This window comes from Manis pentadactyla, chromosome 1 (genome assembly GCF_030020395.1).
Source record: "Manis pentadactyla isolate mManPen7 chromosome 1, mManPen7.hap1, whole genome shotgun sequence".
Classification (NCBI taxonomy): Eukaryota; Metazoa; Chordata; class Mammalia; order Pholidota; family Manidae; genus Manis; species Manis pentadactyla.
The window spans coordinates 91,477,797-91,491,278 of NC_080019.1; the positions used below are offsets into that span (position 1 = coordinate 91,477,797).

The 13,482-nt window shown below is 39.3% G+C and overlaps 1 protein-coding gene across 3 annotated transcripts in view; it reads left to right on the top strand.

Moving 5' to 3' along the window:
* Nucleotides 1–5,828: 5,828 nt before the first annotated feature.
* The window catches only part of GFM1 (G elongation factor mitochondrial 1), a 45,370-nt gene continuing 37,716 nt past the window's right edge, over nt 5,829–13,482 (top strand). The window contains exons 1-4 of one of the 3 annotated variants that reach the window (XM_036904098.2): nt 5,829–6,049; nt 7,264–7,416; nt 8,257–8,389; nt 8,841–9,045. In XM_036904098.2, the coding sequence (XP_036759993.2) occupies nt 5,960–6,049; nt 7,264–7,416; nt 8,257–8,389; nt 8,841–9,045 (581 nt within the window). In that variant the 5' untranslated portion in view covers nt 5,829–5,959. Of the gene's footprint in view, nt 6,050–7,263; nt 7,417–8,254; nt 8,390–8,840; nt 9,046–13,482 lie in introns of those variants that run through there. The other 2 variants (XM_036904097.2, XM_057499591.1) reach the window with 2 other exon arrangements.

Genomic DNA, 13,482 nt, shown 5'->3' on the forward strand with positions numbered 1-13,482 from the left:
AAGGCCAAGTTGCACACTTATGCTCTTTGACACTTTAGAAATTTTCATGGTAACTGGCAGTCTCACTAACAGGTTTTCATTACTCTGCCTTCATGATTCATTGTCGTTTATGGTCAAGGACATTGAAATCAGATGGTGCCCTGATGTGGCAATGTGTTGGTGTCTGAGGTGGGACCTCTGAGAGATGATTAGGTCATGAGGGTGGAACCCTCATGAATAGAATTAGTGCCTTTATAAAAGACCCCAGAGAACTTCTTCGCCCTTTCTGCCACGTGAAGACACGGAAGTCGGCTGCCTGTGAACCAGGAAGTAGAACCTCACCAGACACTGGATCTCCTGGTACCTGCTCTTGGACTTCCCAGCTCACAGAATGATGTAAAATAAATTTCTACTGTTTATGAGCCACCCAGTGTGTGGTATTTTTGTTACAGCAACTGGTTTGGACTAAGACAGTAGTTTTAGGCTGATAGGGCTAGGACAGTTTGGAGACTGTACTAAGGTTTGACTGAGACCCTCATTGTAGTGATTAGGACCTTTAGTTTGGTGATACTAAATGAGACTTCTCAAGGCTTCTCTGTCCCTGGTTACATGGATTTTGCAATAACTCTGCATTTTGATGATCTCTTTGTCTCCAGTGTCATGCTTATTTGTTTCCTAGGTTTTGGGGGTTCCAATCAGACTTTGGTGTCCTTTAGTGAATTTGACTTTAAACACTGTGTCCTGTCTTCTGTCTTCTTGCCTACCATCTCATATTATTTGTCTCTAAAAACTTCCCTCAGTTGGGTCTGTGTATGAGAAGTTTGCTTTGGGGGAGACCTTCTATCCACCCATGTTGCCTTCTGACCACATTTCTTAGATCAGAAGTCGGGTGGTTTAACATTAGCTTTAAAGTCTGAGACAGACATAGCAATGTTTTATGATAGAACATTAGGCAATTGTTTGTGGGTTGGTCAGCTAATAGACTTGCACTACCTCCTGGAGTAACTTGAGCAAGGCGATTGTAGTGACCACCTTGAGGAATTTTGACATGAACAAGACTTTCACTTGAGGGAACAGCACCAAAAAAATAACAAAACCAAACCTCAGGAGACAAGCCTCTGTTTTTTGTCTAAAAGAGTCCACTTTGTTTATGTAGAATATTGTCCAATCTTGACTTCCATACTTCAGGGCTTTTTTATTGTATTGCTTATATCAAAACTTTCTCCTCTCTCCTTTAAGAGGGAAGGTAATTAGCCTTTTACAGGGTTACTTTCCTATTTGTATTAAATAAAGGAGCCATTAGATTGAGGTGGATTTAATGCCCCAGTAGCAAACCAAAACCTAAGCTTGAGATGCCTGAAGGCTAAGAAATCAAAACTGAAAGACAACCAATCACAAAAAGCCAACTAGGCTCTCTCAAAAAACGCAATCACTCAAGCTCTAGCCAATCAAGTAATTCCCTTGCTCAGTCTCTGCTGCTTCTCTACAAAAAGGCCCCTAGCCCCAGTTGGTGGAAGCACTTCCAGTTTGACACTGATTTGAATAGATCTCTGTTCAAACTCAAAAATTTTAATATGCCAGTTTGTCTTTGATGGTATAAAGCTGGCACTAGCTCACCTTTTTTTCCTGTTCCTCTCCCTATCTTTTCCTCCCACTTGAAAATTTTTAAAGATGAATTCAGAAAAAAATAATTCATGTGCAATATAGTTATATCTAGCTCAAATAGATCAACTATCTTCTTCCAGGTTTTATTATATAAAATTAATGCTAAGTTTATATAAAACTATGGTTGAACTTCTCATGATTTAAACTTTCTAAATTTCCTATATTGATGTTATGGGTCAAATAAGTTATTAATTCCACCAATTGAAAGGTTACAACTATACATCAGTGTTTACCTAAAAATTGTAACACAAATGTCTTTTACAGGGATTTTGCTCTTACAAAATTATTAGAACACTATTATAAGGACCAAATGTGCACTAAAATTGTGGGGTTTTTTCAGATCTTCAGTTAACTTTTCAAGACCTTAGAAAATATTAAATTAGTCTTTGGATACTTGGATAATTTCTAAGTAAAAAAAATAATACAAAGTTTTGGTCACTAAAGGTAGTTTTGATTTCCCATACATTATAAAATGAATTAACAATGCAAATGCTTTGGATGGTATTACATATGTGTATTTGCAATTTTAAAACTTAACAGAGGTCATCTATAAAGTATACTAAAAAATTTAAACAGGTCTTGATTTTTTTGTCTTCCAGTTTTCTCTCTGGAGTAAACCCAAGTTAGTTACTTTGGTTAAAAGTCGTGATTAATAAAAATAATTACTTTGCTATAATTCTTTGTATATGATAACTTGGTTTAATATGGAAACATGATAACGAGTATGAATTTTTACTTAAGGAAACAGAAAGTGTAATTTCAGTGTAAGACAATACACTGTTTAATATATCTTTAATTATATCTAAAGTAATCTCACTTTTACAACCTTTACATATTTGTATTTATATATTTTAAACAAATACATATAAAGGTGTATACAGACTAAATTTTTGAAAGTCTGTTAATGAAAGTGTTTGAAAGTATATTCAGTGTTAATGGATTTATTCATCAAAGCAGCTTACAAATCCTTTATTTCAAATTAATACCTGGATTCCATATAAAGAAGTAAATTTAAAATTCATTGAGTCTGGGTTTTCTTGTCCCTTGTAATTTTTTTTTTATTTATATGTGGATACCACATTTCTCTCTTTATTGTTATTATTTTAAATAAAATGCTGAAGTGGTAGGTAGATACAAGATAAAGGTAGAAAACATAGTTTAGTGTTGTAAGAGAGCACATGTAGATGATCAGGTGTGTGCCTGTAGACTATGTGTTGATCCAAGCTAGACGAGGGCAATAAAACATCCACGTATGCAGAAGATTTCTCTCAGAACAGGGGGGGTGAGGTTCTAAGCCTCACCTCTGTTGATCCCCAATTTCTCACCTGATGACCCCCCTGCGATTGTGCCTGTCTTAGGTTGTTCCTCCCTTGAGGAATCTTACCCGTCTCTGGCTAACCAGTCATCTTCTGGGGCCATACAGGGAAATGTAAAGTTGGTAAGTGAGAGAGAAGCCTTATTGTTTGAAATGGTTAGCTTTTTATTTCTTTGCATATTTATGCCCTGTAGCTTCTATGCCCAGCATTTGTCTTGAGGTATCTTTACCATTTGGAAGAATTATGATACTCGGTAAATTTGATATGAGGCACGAATTCTATTTAAGGGTTGTAATTAGGAAGGAAGAAGAAAAGCTATAGAAGTAGCAGGTGGAAGAAAACATGGGAAGATTGATTATTTCTTTGACATATCTTCTTGTAGAGTAACTTCAGCATGTATAGGTTTTAAACTACTAATTAAATTAACATAATAGGAGTATAGTTACATAACCAAAGCATACCTGTAATTACCAGCCATCTCCAGTGAAACCAAGAAAACCAGTTAGGCACCTTAGGCATTTGTGAAAACTTACCTATGATATGGTGGATATTGTCCAACTGAACTTGAACAGTCTGAGAGAAATCAGACAAATTAAAACAACCCATTCCTGGGGAATGTTCACATCCCTTATGTTCTTTTAACAGTAAATAGTCTGTAGTTGTAAGATTTTGGAGCGCTACAATTTGCACTTCTAATTCTTGGTTGAGTTCCAGCAGTATAGATCCAGTCAAATTTGTTGTTTTACTGTATGCACAGGGCAGCTTAGATATCTCCTTCCTCATTCCCATGGCAAGTCCAGGAACTGGTGGGATGAGTGCATCTACAGCTGTAGCAGTGCGTGGATCTTTGTTGGGGTTTTTTGATGATCATCTTCTGGCATGAGTCTTCCAGAGAGTGCTGATGTTGGAAGTTCTCTTTCATATCGTATCTTAGTTCATTTTTGGGCTAGCCCAATTAGGCTTTGATCCTCTGTATAAACACAAACAGATTCTTTGCCTACACTTTTATATGTCCTTTATACCCTTGTGTAGAACTCGTTGGAGGTCACCACACAGGAACTGCCTTTTTTTTTTTTTTTTGGTATCACTAATCTACACTTACATGATGAATACTATGTTTACTAGGCTCTCCCCTATACCAGTTCCCCCCTATAAACCCCTTTACAGTCACTGTCCATCAGCATAGCAAAATGTTGTAGAATCACTACTTGCCTTCTCTGTGTTGTACAGCCCTCTCTTTTCTCCTACCCCCCCATGCATGCTAATCTTAATACTCCCCTACTTCTCCCCCCCTTATCCCTCCCTACCCACCCATCCTCCCCAGTCCCTTTCCCTTTGGTACCTGTTAGTCCATTCTTGAGTTCTGTGATTCTGCTGCTGTTTTGTTCCTTCAGTTTTTCCTTTGTTCTTATATTCCACAGATAAGTGAAATCATTTGGTATTTCTCTTTCTCCACTTGGCTTGTTTCACTGAGCATAATACCCTCCAGCTCCATCCATGTTGCTGTAAATGGTTGGATTTGCCCTTTTCTTATGGCTGAGTAGTATTCCATTGTGTATATGTACCACATCTTCTTTATCCATTCATCTATCGATGTTGTCCCTTGTAATTTACACTGATTTCTATTCATTTCATCTCATTCATTATCAAATAATTGAACAGTTAGCACATGCAAGAGGATACCGCAATTAACAAAACCAAATCACTTTTTATGGAACTTACATTCTCATTGAGAGAGTCAGACAATAAACAGATATGTAAAATATCTGCCTACATCTAAGAAGTGCTCTGAAGGAAAATGAAGCAGTGTGGGAAGATGGAAAGGGAGGAGCTTGCTGATTTAGAAGAGTAGGTCAGGGAACATCTCATCGATAGAGGCTGTTTTGAACACAGAAGAAAGTAGGGGAAGATCCATGACGGTACCTGGGGAAGAGGAATGCTCCGATCGTGTGAACATCAGGAAGGAGGCCAACGTGGCTGGAGCAAAAGGAGCTTGGGAAGTAGGGCTACAAGGGCCTGGCAGCTCAAGTAAGGCCTTGTAGACTCTTCTTCTAAGGGGGAGTGGAATCCATTTTAGATTTTTTTTTAATTAGTTATTATAGAAGACTTCAAACCTACAGAATTAGAGGTAACAGCAAGATTGAATTCATCGGATGGGATGTTTTCAGCAGACAAATGGTATGATCTGGCTTAAAGGATCCCTCTAGTTATCTTATGTTGAGAATAGACTGAGAAGAAGCGAGGTCAGTTAGGAAGCTATTAACAGCAATTTCGTGGCGGGAAAGTGCTTGGAGAGGTGGGGAGAGGAGGCAGGTTCTGGATCTACATTTGAAGTCAATGCCTATAACATATGCTGACAGATTAGACCACGGATGTCAAGATGTGATGTAACAAATTTTTGGTCTGGGCAACTCAAAGAACGGGTATTTCTTTTAAGAGATGAAGACTACCAACGTTTCGAGAAGATCAAAAGCTTCCTATGGGACATAAGTTTGAGATGCTGCCAAGAGATTCAAGTGGAATAGTCAAGGATTCAGTCTTCCGTATGGACTGGACGTGAACTGTTTAATATCAAACAATGAGAGAACTTTTTGAAATGAAAAAAAAAACATGTAATTGATCATTATTTCCCTTTCAGGTCAAATCACAGCAGCATAGATAGCAATTTTGCATTTTTTTTCACATGCATTGTTATAAGCATTTCTACACATTGCTGTAGGCAAAACAACTACGTTTAAAAGACGCAAAGGTGCATTAGTTCCGTAAACCGTCTGCACTTTCCCTTCCGAGTAGGTAGGAGGCGCCGAGCCGCGGAGGCTGCTCTGCTCTGAGGTCCGGAAGCCCCTCCCGCTTCCCCTTCTCTGCGCCCTCGAGTCCTTCGCCCCGGAAGTGCTCTTCCGGCACTCGTGGCTGGCGTGACTTTGAAAGCTTCCCGGCGCGGGTCTGGTGGCTGAGCTAACCCGAGAGCGCCGGATGTTCGCGCCGGTTCTGCGTTTGTCATGAGGCTGCTGCGTGCCGCTGCCGCCGTGGCCCTGGGGCCCGGGCCGCTCCCGTGGGTCCCTGCCGCCCTGGGCTGGCGGGGGAAGCAGGTAGGACAGCCAGGGAAGGCGAGACTGAACCACGACTGTCCTCGGCACCTTGAGTCCCTCCGGCGCCGGGGAGTAGTGACTCTGCCTTCCCTGCGACCTCCTGACTGACCGCTGCAAATAGGAGCTGTGGGCATTCAGGGCCGAAAAGCCCTTCGGTACCCGCTCGTTACTGCCGAGCAGCATCGTGGTGCCCTGGGCCTCCGACTTACGGTCATGCCCCTTCTCTCTGTTACTCCTCTCCGAGAAGTTACAGGAGAGACAGTCAAGGCAGCTAAAAAATTAACGTGTTCTGGGCTCCAACCCCCGGCTTCTTCCTCATTTTACAGTACTCTTTTCACTGTGGAGGGCGTTGGGCTGACTGCCCGCTGCCCCAGCCGACCCTGAGTTATTTGATTAGGAGCCAAGCCTCTTCTGCTTTGCTTTGGTCACGTTTATGCCTTTTGCGGGTGGTGAAGAGTGGATGAAGTAGGATTAGGTAGTTGAGCCTTTCCCAGCATGCAAATTTCGTTTGCTTTGCTCTCCATTATTCCTGGGATTTAAGCAACTAAGCTGCAACCACGCAGATTCTATTTAACATTTCTCCACCTTTTCCAAGTTCTTTTGCTTCCCTTTTTCCCAGAAGTGGCTGAAGTGCATTTTAGATATGCAGTCCTATGGGGAGAGATTCATACTGTGTCTTGATTCCATAAAATGTGTAATTCCGCTACCCACCCCAGAGTAAGTCATTAATTGTTTTTCTGTAGAATGAATTGGAGCTGCCTTGGAGCTGTTGGCACCATTACGTAGATAAAGCATATGAGTTCTCAAACATCCTTGCTAGCTGTGAACTACAGTAAGAGGGAAGGGAAAGAATCAAAGTTAAAACTAAAACTATTTCCTGTTGCAATAGTTGTGGGGATCAGTACGTATGTTCAAACCTGTAACATTTGGTGAAAGTATCTGTCCCTTTTAATTAATTAGCTAATTAGGATATATCTTTTTCTGGTTGACTTCTTTATTTTTAAGAGTATGTTTTTGCTGTTCTCCCTTGCAGTCTCTCCTTTGGTCACAGGATTTGCAGGCTGAGGCTCCCTCTTTTGCCTTTCCAGGCTATCTGATGTGCCTTGTGTCCACTGAGATTCCTTGGAGGAAAGATGTCCACCACACCCATTCTAATCGCCCATTGTTACCTCTTACAAAATGTGTATTGAATTGAGCTCTCTTGTTTTTTTCAGATTAATTGGAAGGTCTGCCGATGGTGTTCATCAGGGATGATTCCTAATGAAAAGATAAGAAATATTGGGATCTCAGCACACATTGATTCTGGGAAAACTACATTAACAGAACGAGTGCTTTACTACACTGGCAGAATTGCAAAGATGCATGAGGTATGTGGTTTGTGGTTGATTCCAAGTTAGTTAGAGCTTCCTTTTGTTTTGTAGGTATGATTTGATAAACTTCGCAAACCTTAAAGATTAAAAGAGTGGTAACCGTGAATCTTTAATCAAAGTCCTGTCACTAAGGGGATAGCTCAAGTTTGCTCGAAATGTTGCCCTGAGGAGTCTGTCTAAAGACCATCACTGTGGGTATCCTGAGAATTGTCTTTTAAGAATGTTAAGTCAATATGATATACCTTGAGCAGTCCTTAAAACAGTACTTACATAATTTTAACGTTTTGGAGAGATGTTTAGAAGGTTAAGTAGAAAAAAAGGCTCTTAGTATATAGTATGAACTTAACAGCTAAAAAATATATCAGAAAAAAATTTTTTTTGATCTTGTAACTTTCCTGAAGAAATTACCATATCACTGAGAAACTTAATTCTTCAGTTCTTCAGCTGCAGATCATCTTGTTAAGTCACATATTTTGAGGTCCACCCAGACCGCAAAACCCACAGGCAACAGAGCAGGGAAACGTCTGTTCACTGAATACTGCTTGAGGATTACCACAGGTTAGAAGGGCAGGAACAGCGCAGAGAGGGTAAGGACAGCTCTAAGGCTGGGCTGATGGCCGTGTGTCAGCAGCTGCTGAGAATAGCAGTGAGGAAATGAGTTAGACAGTAATAGAGGGCAAAACCTGTGATCAGTCTTCCATTTCATGAGACAATATGGTTTGACAGTTAGGCTTCTCTGAAAATTACATTAGTTAACTGTGTGTTCTAGTTCCATCTCAGTAAAAATTCCTTGGCATGCAGGCATGGAGAAATCTGAATTACTATGCTTGTGTTTAGGTGAAAGGTAAAGACGGAGTTGGTGCTGTCATGGATTCCATGGAACTAGAGAGACAAAGAGGAATCACTATTCAGTCAGCAGCCACCTATACCATGTGGAAAGATGTCAATATCAACATTATAGATACTCCTGGTGAGTTGAGGTCTTGGTTCTTTTGCAGCTTGTTCTGGCAAAAGCACATATAATTCTTTCCTCTGTTAAGACCTAGCTCATTCTTGAGTATCATATAATACTCAAAAGTGTGATTGTGAATTCCTACTAGAGAAATCTGACTTGACACTTAGAGCACTTCATCCTTATGTGATTTCCTTAAAAAACAGTGCAAGTAAATTGTGAGCAGGAAGGTTCTTGCCTTTTATATGTTGCAGCTGATTCCAAGGCTCCCATGCCCTAGATTCTTTTGGAAGTGATCTTGTTAGGCCCCTGGACCTCACTGTGGATGAACAGTATTGGTGGTTTAAGAAATACAATTCTAATTAGAATACTTGTGTCATAAGCAGAGATACAAAAACGTTTAATTGTGTATGTTATAAAAACTCAGAATGCTCTTTAAGACCCTCACACACTTCTTTGTCCCATGCAGGGCATGTGGACTTCACAATCGAAGTTGAAAGGGCCCTGCGGGTGCTGGATGGCGCAGTCCTTGTTCTCTGTGCTGTTGGTGGAGTGCAGTGCCAGACCATGACTGTTAACCGCCAGATGAAGCGTTACAACGTCCCATTTCTAACTTTCATTAATAAGCTGGACCGAGTGGGTTCCAGCCCAGCAAGGGCTCTGCAGCAAATGAGGTACTGGGCCTTAGAAGGAGCAGTGGCACCAGAAGAACAATTAATTCAGTGTCATTAGGCTTTATCCCTAAGTTTTTTTTCCTTTCTACAATTTCTTTATGTGAGTGACTTATATTAGCCAATGGAATGCTGAGGTCAGTAGTTTGGTTTAAGGCATGATCTCATCAACTCCCATCCCTGTGAAATGGGAAAACAAGAGCTACATTGTAGGGAAGGTGAAGGTGAATTCAGAAAATCTGGCAGTTTACTGTTTTGCTTTGAATAGAGAAGTTACAGTCTAGAGAAGATTCTAAGAGTACTTTGTTTATTTAGACAAAACTGCAAGATCATTAGTTTTAACTTTTACTTGAGGAATTTAAATTAATACCCTTAGGTAGTATATTATATTCCCTTTGTTCACATCGTAACATGTTAGCTGTTAAAATAGTAATACCTCCTTTCCATACCAAATATAACCCACTGGTATTTGTAGCATTTTACATTTTATGCAATACTATATATTTCACATAGCCTCTGAGAAGAGTTGAAGTTGCAGTTTTCACCTTTTGTAGATGTGGAAATGAAGCTGTAGAGTTCCTACTCAAGGCAGTAAAGTTTGTGGTAGTGGAGAGACTAAGAGGGATGAGTCTGATGGCAGAAGCTAGGATGCTGCGGAACTTGAAGTGGCAGTATTGCGGTGTACACTCTAATTGGAGCATTTGGGACTATGAGAATGAATTTTTTCTTTATTGTGTTTATAATATTTTCTTGGTAAAACTATAAACGTTCTCACTCTTTGTCCTTATTCCTTATATTTTACTTGCGCTTGCCAATATATGGACTCTTTCTATCAGGTCTTTCTCTGAATTCCAGGAAAATTCCCTTTCAGCATTTCTTTGACTACTGTGTTCCACTCCCTTTTATCTGTCTTCTCATTTTGTAATTCCCATTAAACAGATTGTAGAATTTCTGTATCTGGCCTCCAGGTCTTAACTTTTGGACCATGCTTTCTCTTTCTCTCCTTTCTTTTTTTTTTTAATGTATGCAGTTTTTATTTTAAATAAATAAATTGTGGAACCATAATTATTTATATTACATTAGATATTACATTAGAAAGTATGCTGTTCTTATTTCCAAATCTGATTCAAGGCAGCTTAGTATAAGGAGTGTATGTACACTGCCTTTTTAAAAAATTTTCTGTTAAGATATTACTGATACACACTCTTATGAAGGTTTCACATGAAAAAACAATATGGTTACTACATTCACCCATATTATCAAGTCCCACCCATACCCCAAATGCAGTCACTGTCCATCACTGTAGTAAGGTGCCACAGATTCACTGTTTGCCTTCTCTGTGCTACGCTGTTTTCCCTGTGACCCCCCACACCATGTGTGCCAATCATAATACCCCTCAATCCCCTTCTCCCTCCCTCCCCACCAACCCTCCCCGACACCTCCCCTTTGGTAACCACTAGTCCCTTCTTGGAGTCTGTGAGTCTGCTATTTTGTTCCTTCACTTTGCTTCGTTGGTATATTCCACAAATGAGGGAAATCATTTGGCACTTGTCTTTCTCCGCCTGGCTTATTTCACTGAGCTAATATCTTCCAGCTCCATCCATGTTGTTGAAAATGGTAGGATTTGTTTCTTATGGCTGAATAGTATTCCATTGTATATATATACCACATCTTCTTTATCCATTCATCTACTGATGAACACTTGGGTTGCTTCCATATCTTGGCTATTGTAAATAGTGCTGCAGTAAACATAGGGGTGCATATGTCTTTTTGAATCTGAGAAGTTGTATTCTTTGGGTAAATTCCAAGGAGTGGGATTTCCGGTCAAATGGTTATTTCTATTTTGAGTTTTTTGAGGAACCTCCATATTGCTTTCCACAGTGGTTGAACTAGTTCAGATTCCCACCAGCAATGTAGGAGGGTTCCCCTTTCTCTGCATCCTCGCCAGCATTTGTTGTTGTTAGTCTTTTCGATACTGTCCATCCTTACTGGTGTGAGGTGATATCTCAGTGTGGTTTTAATTTGCATTTCCCTGATGATTAGTGATGTGGAGCATCTTTTCAGGTGTCTCTTGGCCATCTGAATTTCTTCTTTGGAGAATTGTCTCTTCATATCCTCTGCCCATTTTTTATTTGGGTTATTTGCTTTTTGGGTGTTGAGGCATGTGAGTTCTTTATATATTTTGGATGTTAACCCTTGTCAGATATGTCATTTACAAATATATTCTCCCGTACTGTAGGATGCCCTTTTGTTCTGTTGATGGTGTCCTTTGCTGTACAGAAACTTTTTAGTTTCTGTTTTTGTTGTAGTCCCTCTTGCTCGAAGAGATGTGTTCAGGAAGAAGATGCTCATACTTATATTCAGGAGATTATTGCCTATGTTGTCTTGTAAGAGTTTTATGGTTTCATGACTTACATTCAGGTCTTTGATCCATTTCGAGTTTACTTTTGTGTATGGTGTTAAACAATAATCCAGTTTCATTCTCTTGCATGTAGCTGTCCAGTTTTGCCAACACCAGTTGTTGAAGAGGCTGTCATTTTACCATTGTATGTCCATGGCTCCTTTATCATATATTACTTAACTATTTATGCTTCGGTTTATATTAGGGCTCTCTAGTCTGTTCCATTGGTCTATGGGTCTGTTCTTGTGCCAGTACCAAATTGTCTTGATTACTGTGGCTTTGTAGTAGAGCTTGAAGTTGGGGATCGTAATCCCCCCAGCTTTTTTCTTCCTTCTCAGGTATACTTTGCCTATTCGGAGTGTTTTGTGGTTCCATATGAATTTCAGAATGACTTGCTCTAGTTCACTGAAGAATGCTGTTGGTATTTTGATAGGAATTCCATTGAGTATGTAGATTGCTTTAGGCAGGATGGCCATTTTGACAATATTAATTCTTCCTATCCATGAGCACAGGATGTGTTTCCATTTATTGGTGTCTTTCTTAATTTCTCTCATGAGTGTCTTATAGTTTTCAGAGTAAACGTCTTTCACTTCTTGGTTAGGTTTATTCCTAGGTATTTTATTCTTTTTGATGCAACTGTGAATGGAATTGTTTTCCTGATTTCTCTTTCTGCTAGTTCATTGTTAGTATATAGGAATGCCACAGATTTCTGCATATTAATTTTGTAATCTGCAACTTTGCTGAATTCAGATATTAGATCTAGTAGGTTTGGAGTGGATTCTTTAGGGTTTTTTATGTACAATATCATGTCATCTGCAAATAGGACAGTTTAATTTCTTCCTTTCCAGTCTGGAAGCCTTTTATTTCTGTGTGTTGTCTGATTGCCGTGGCTAGGACCTCCAGTACTATGTTGAATAGAAGTGGGGAGAGTGGGCATCATTGTCTTGTTCCTGATCTTAAAGGAAAAGCTTTCAGCTTCTCGCTGTTAAGTATAATGTTGGCTGTGGGTTTGTCATATATGGCCTTTATTATGTTGAGGTACTTGCCCTCTATACACGTTTTGTTGAGAGTTTTTATCAAGGATGGATGTTGAATTTTTGTCAAATGCTTTTCAGCATCTATGGAGATGATCATGTGGTTTTTGTCCTTGTTGATGTGGTGGATGATGTTGATGGATTTTCGAATGTTGTACCATCCTTGCATCCCTGGAATAAATTCTACTTGATCATGATGGATCTTTTTTATGTATTTTATAAGTCGGTTTGCTAATATTTTGTTGAGTATTTTTGCAACTATGTTCATCAAGGATATTGGTCTGTAATTTTCTTTTTTTGTGGTGTCTTTGCCTGGTTTTGGTATTAGAGTGATGCTGGCCTCATAGAATGAGTTTGGAAGCATTCCCTCTTCTACTCTTTGGAATACATTAAGGAGGATGGTTATTAGGTCTTCACTAAATGTTTGATAGAATTCAGCGGTGAAGCCATCTGGTCTAGGCATTTTGTTCTTAGGTAGTTTTTTGATTACCAATTAGTTTCGTTGCTCGTAATTGGCCTGTTCAGATTTTCTGTTTCTTTCTGGGTCAGCCTTGGAAGGTTGTATTTTTCTAGAAAATTGTCCATTTCTTCTAGGTTATCCAGTTTATTAGCATACAATTTTTCATAGTATTCTCTAATAAATCTTTGTATTTCTGTGGTGTCCTCTGTAGTGATTTTTCCTTTCTCATTTCTAATTCTGTTTATGTGTGTAGACTCTCTTTTTTTCTTGATAAGTGTAGTTAGGGGCTTATCTCTTTTATATATTTTCTTGAAGAGCCAGCTCCTGCTTTCATTGATTCTATTATTTAATTCTTCTCAATTTTATTTATTTCTGCTCTAATCATTATTATGTCCCTCCTTCTACTGACTTTGAGCCTCATTTCTTCTTCTTTTTCTAGTTTCATTAATTGTGAGTTTAGGCTGTTCATAAGGAATTGTTATTCTTTCCTGAGGTAAGCCTGTATTGCAATATACCTTCCTCTTAGCACAGCCTTCGCTTCGTCC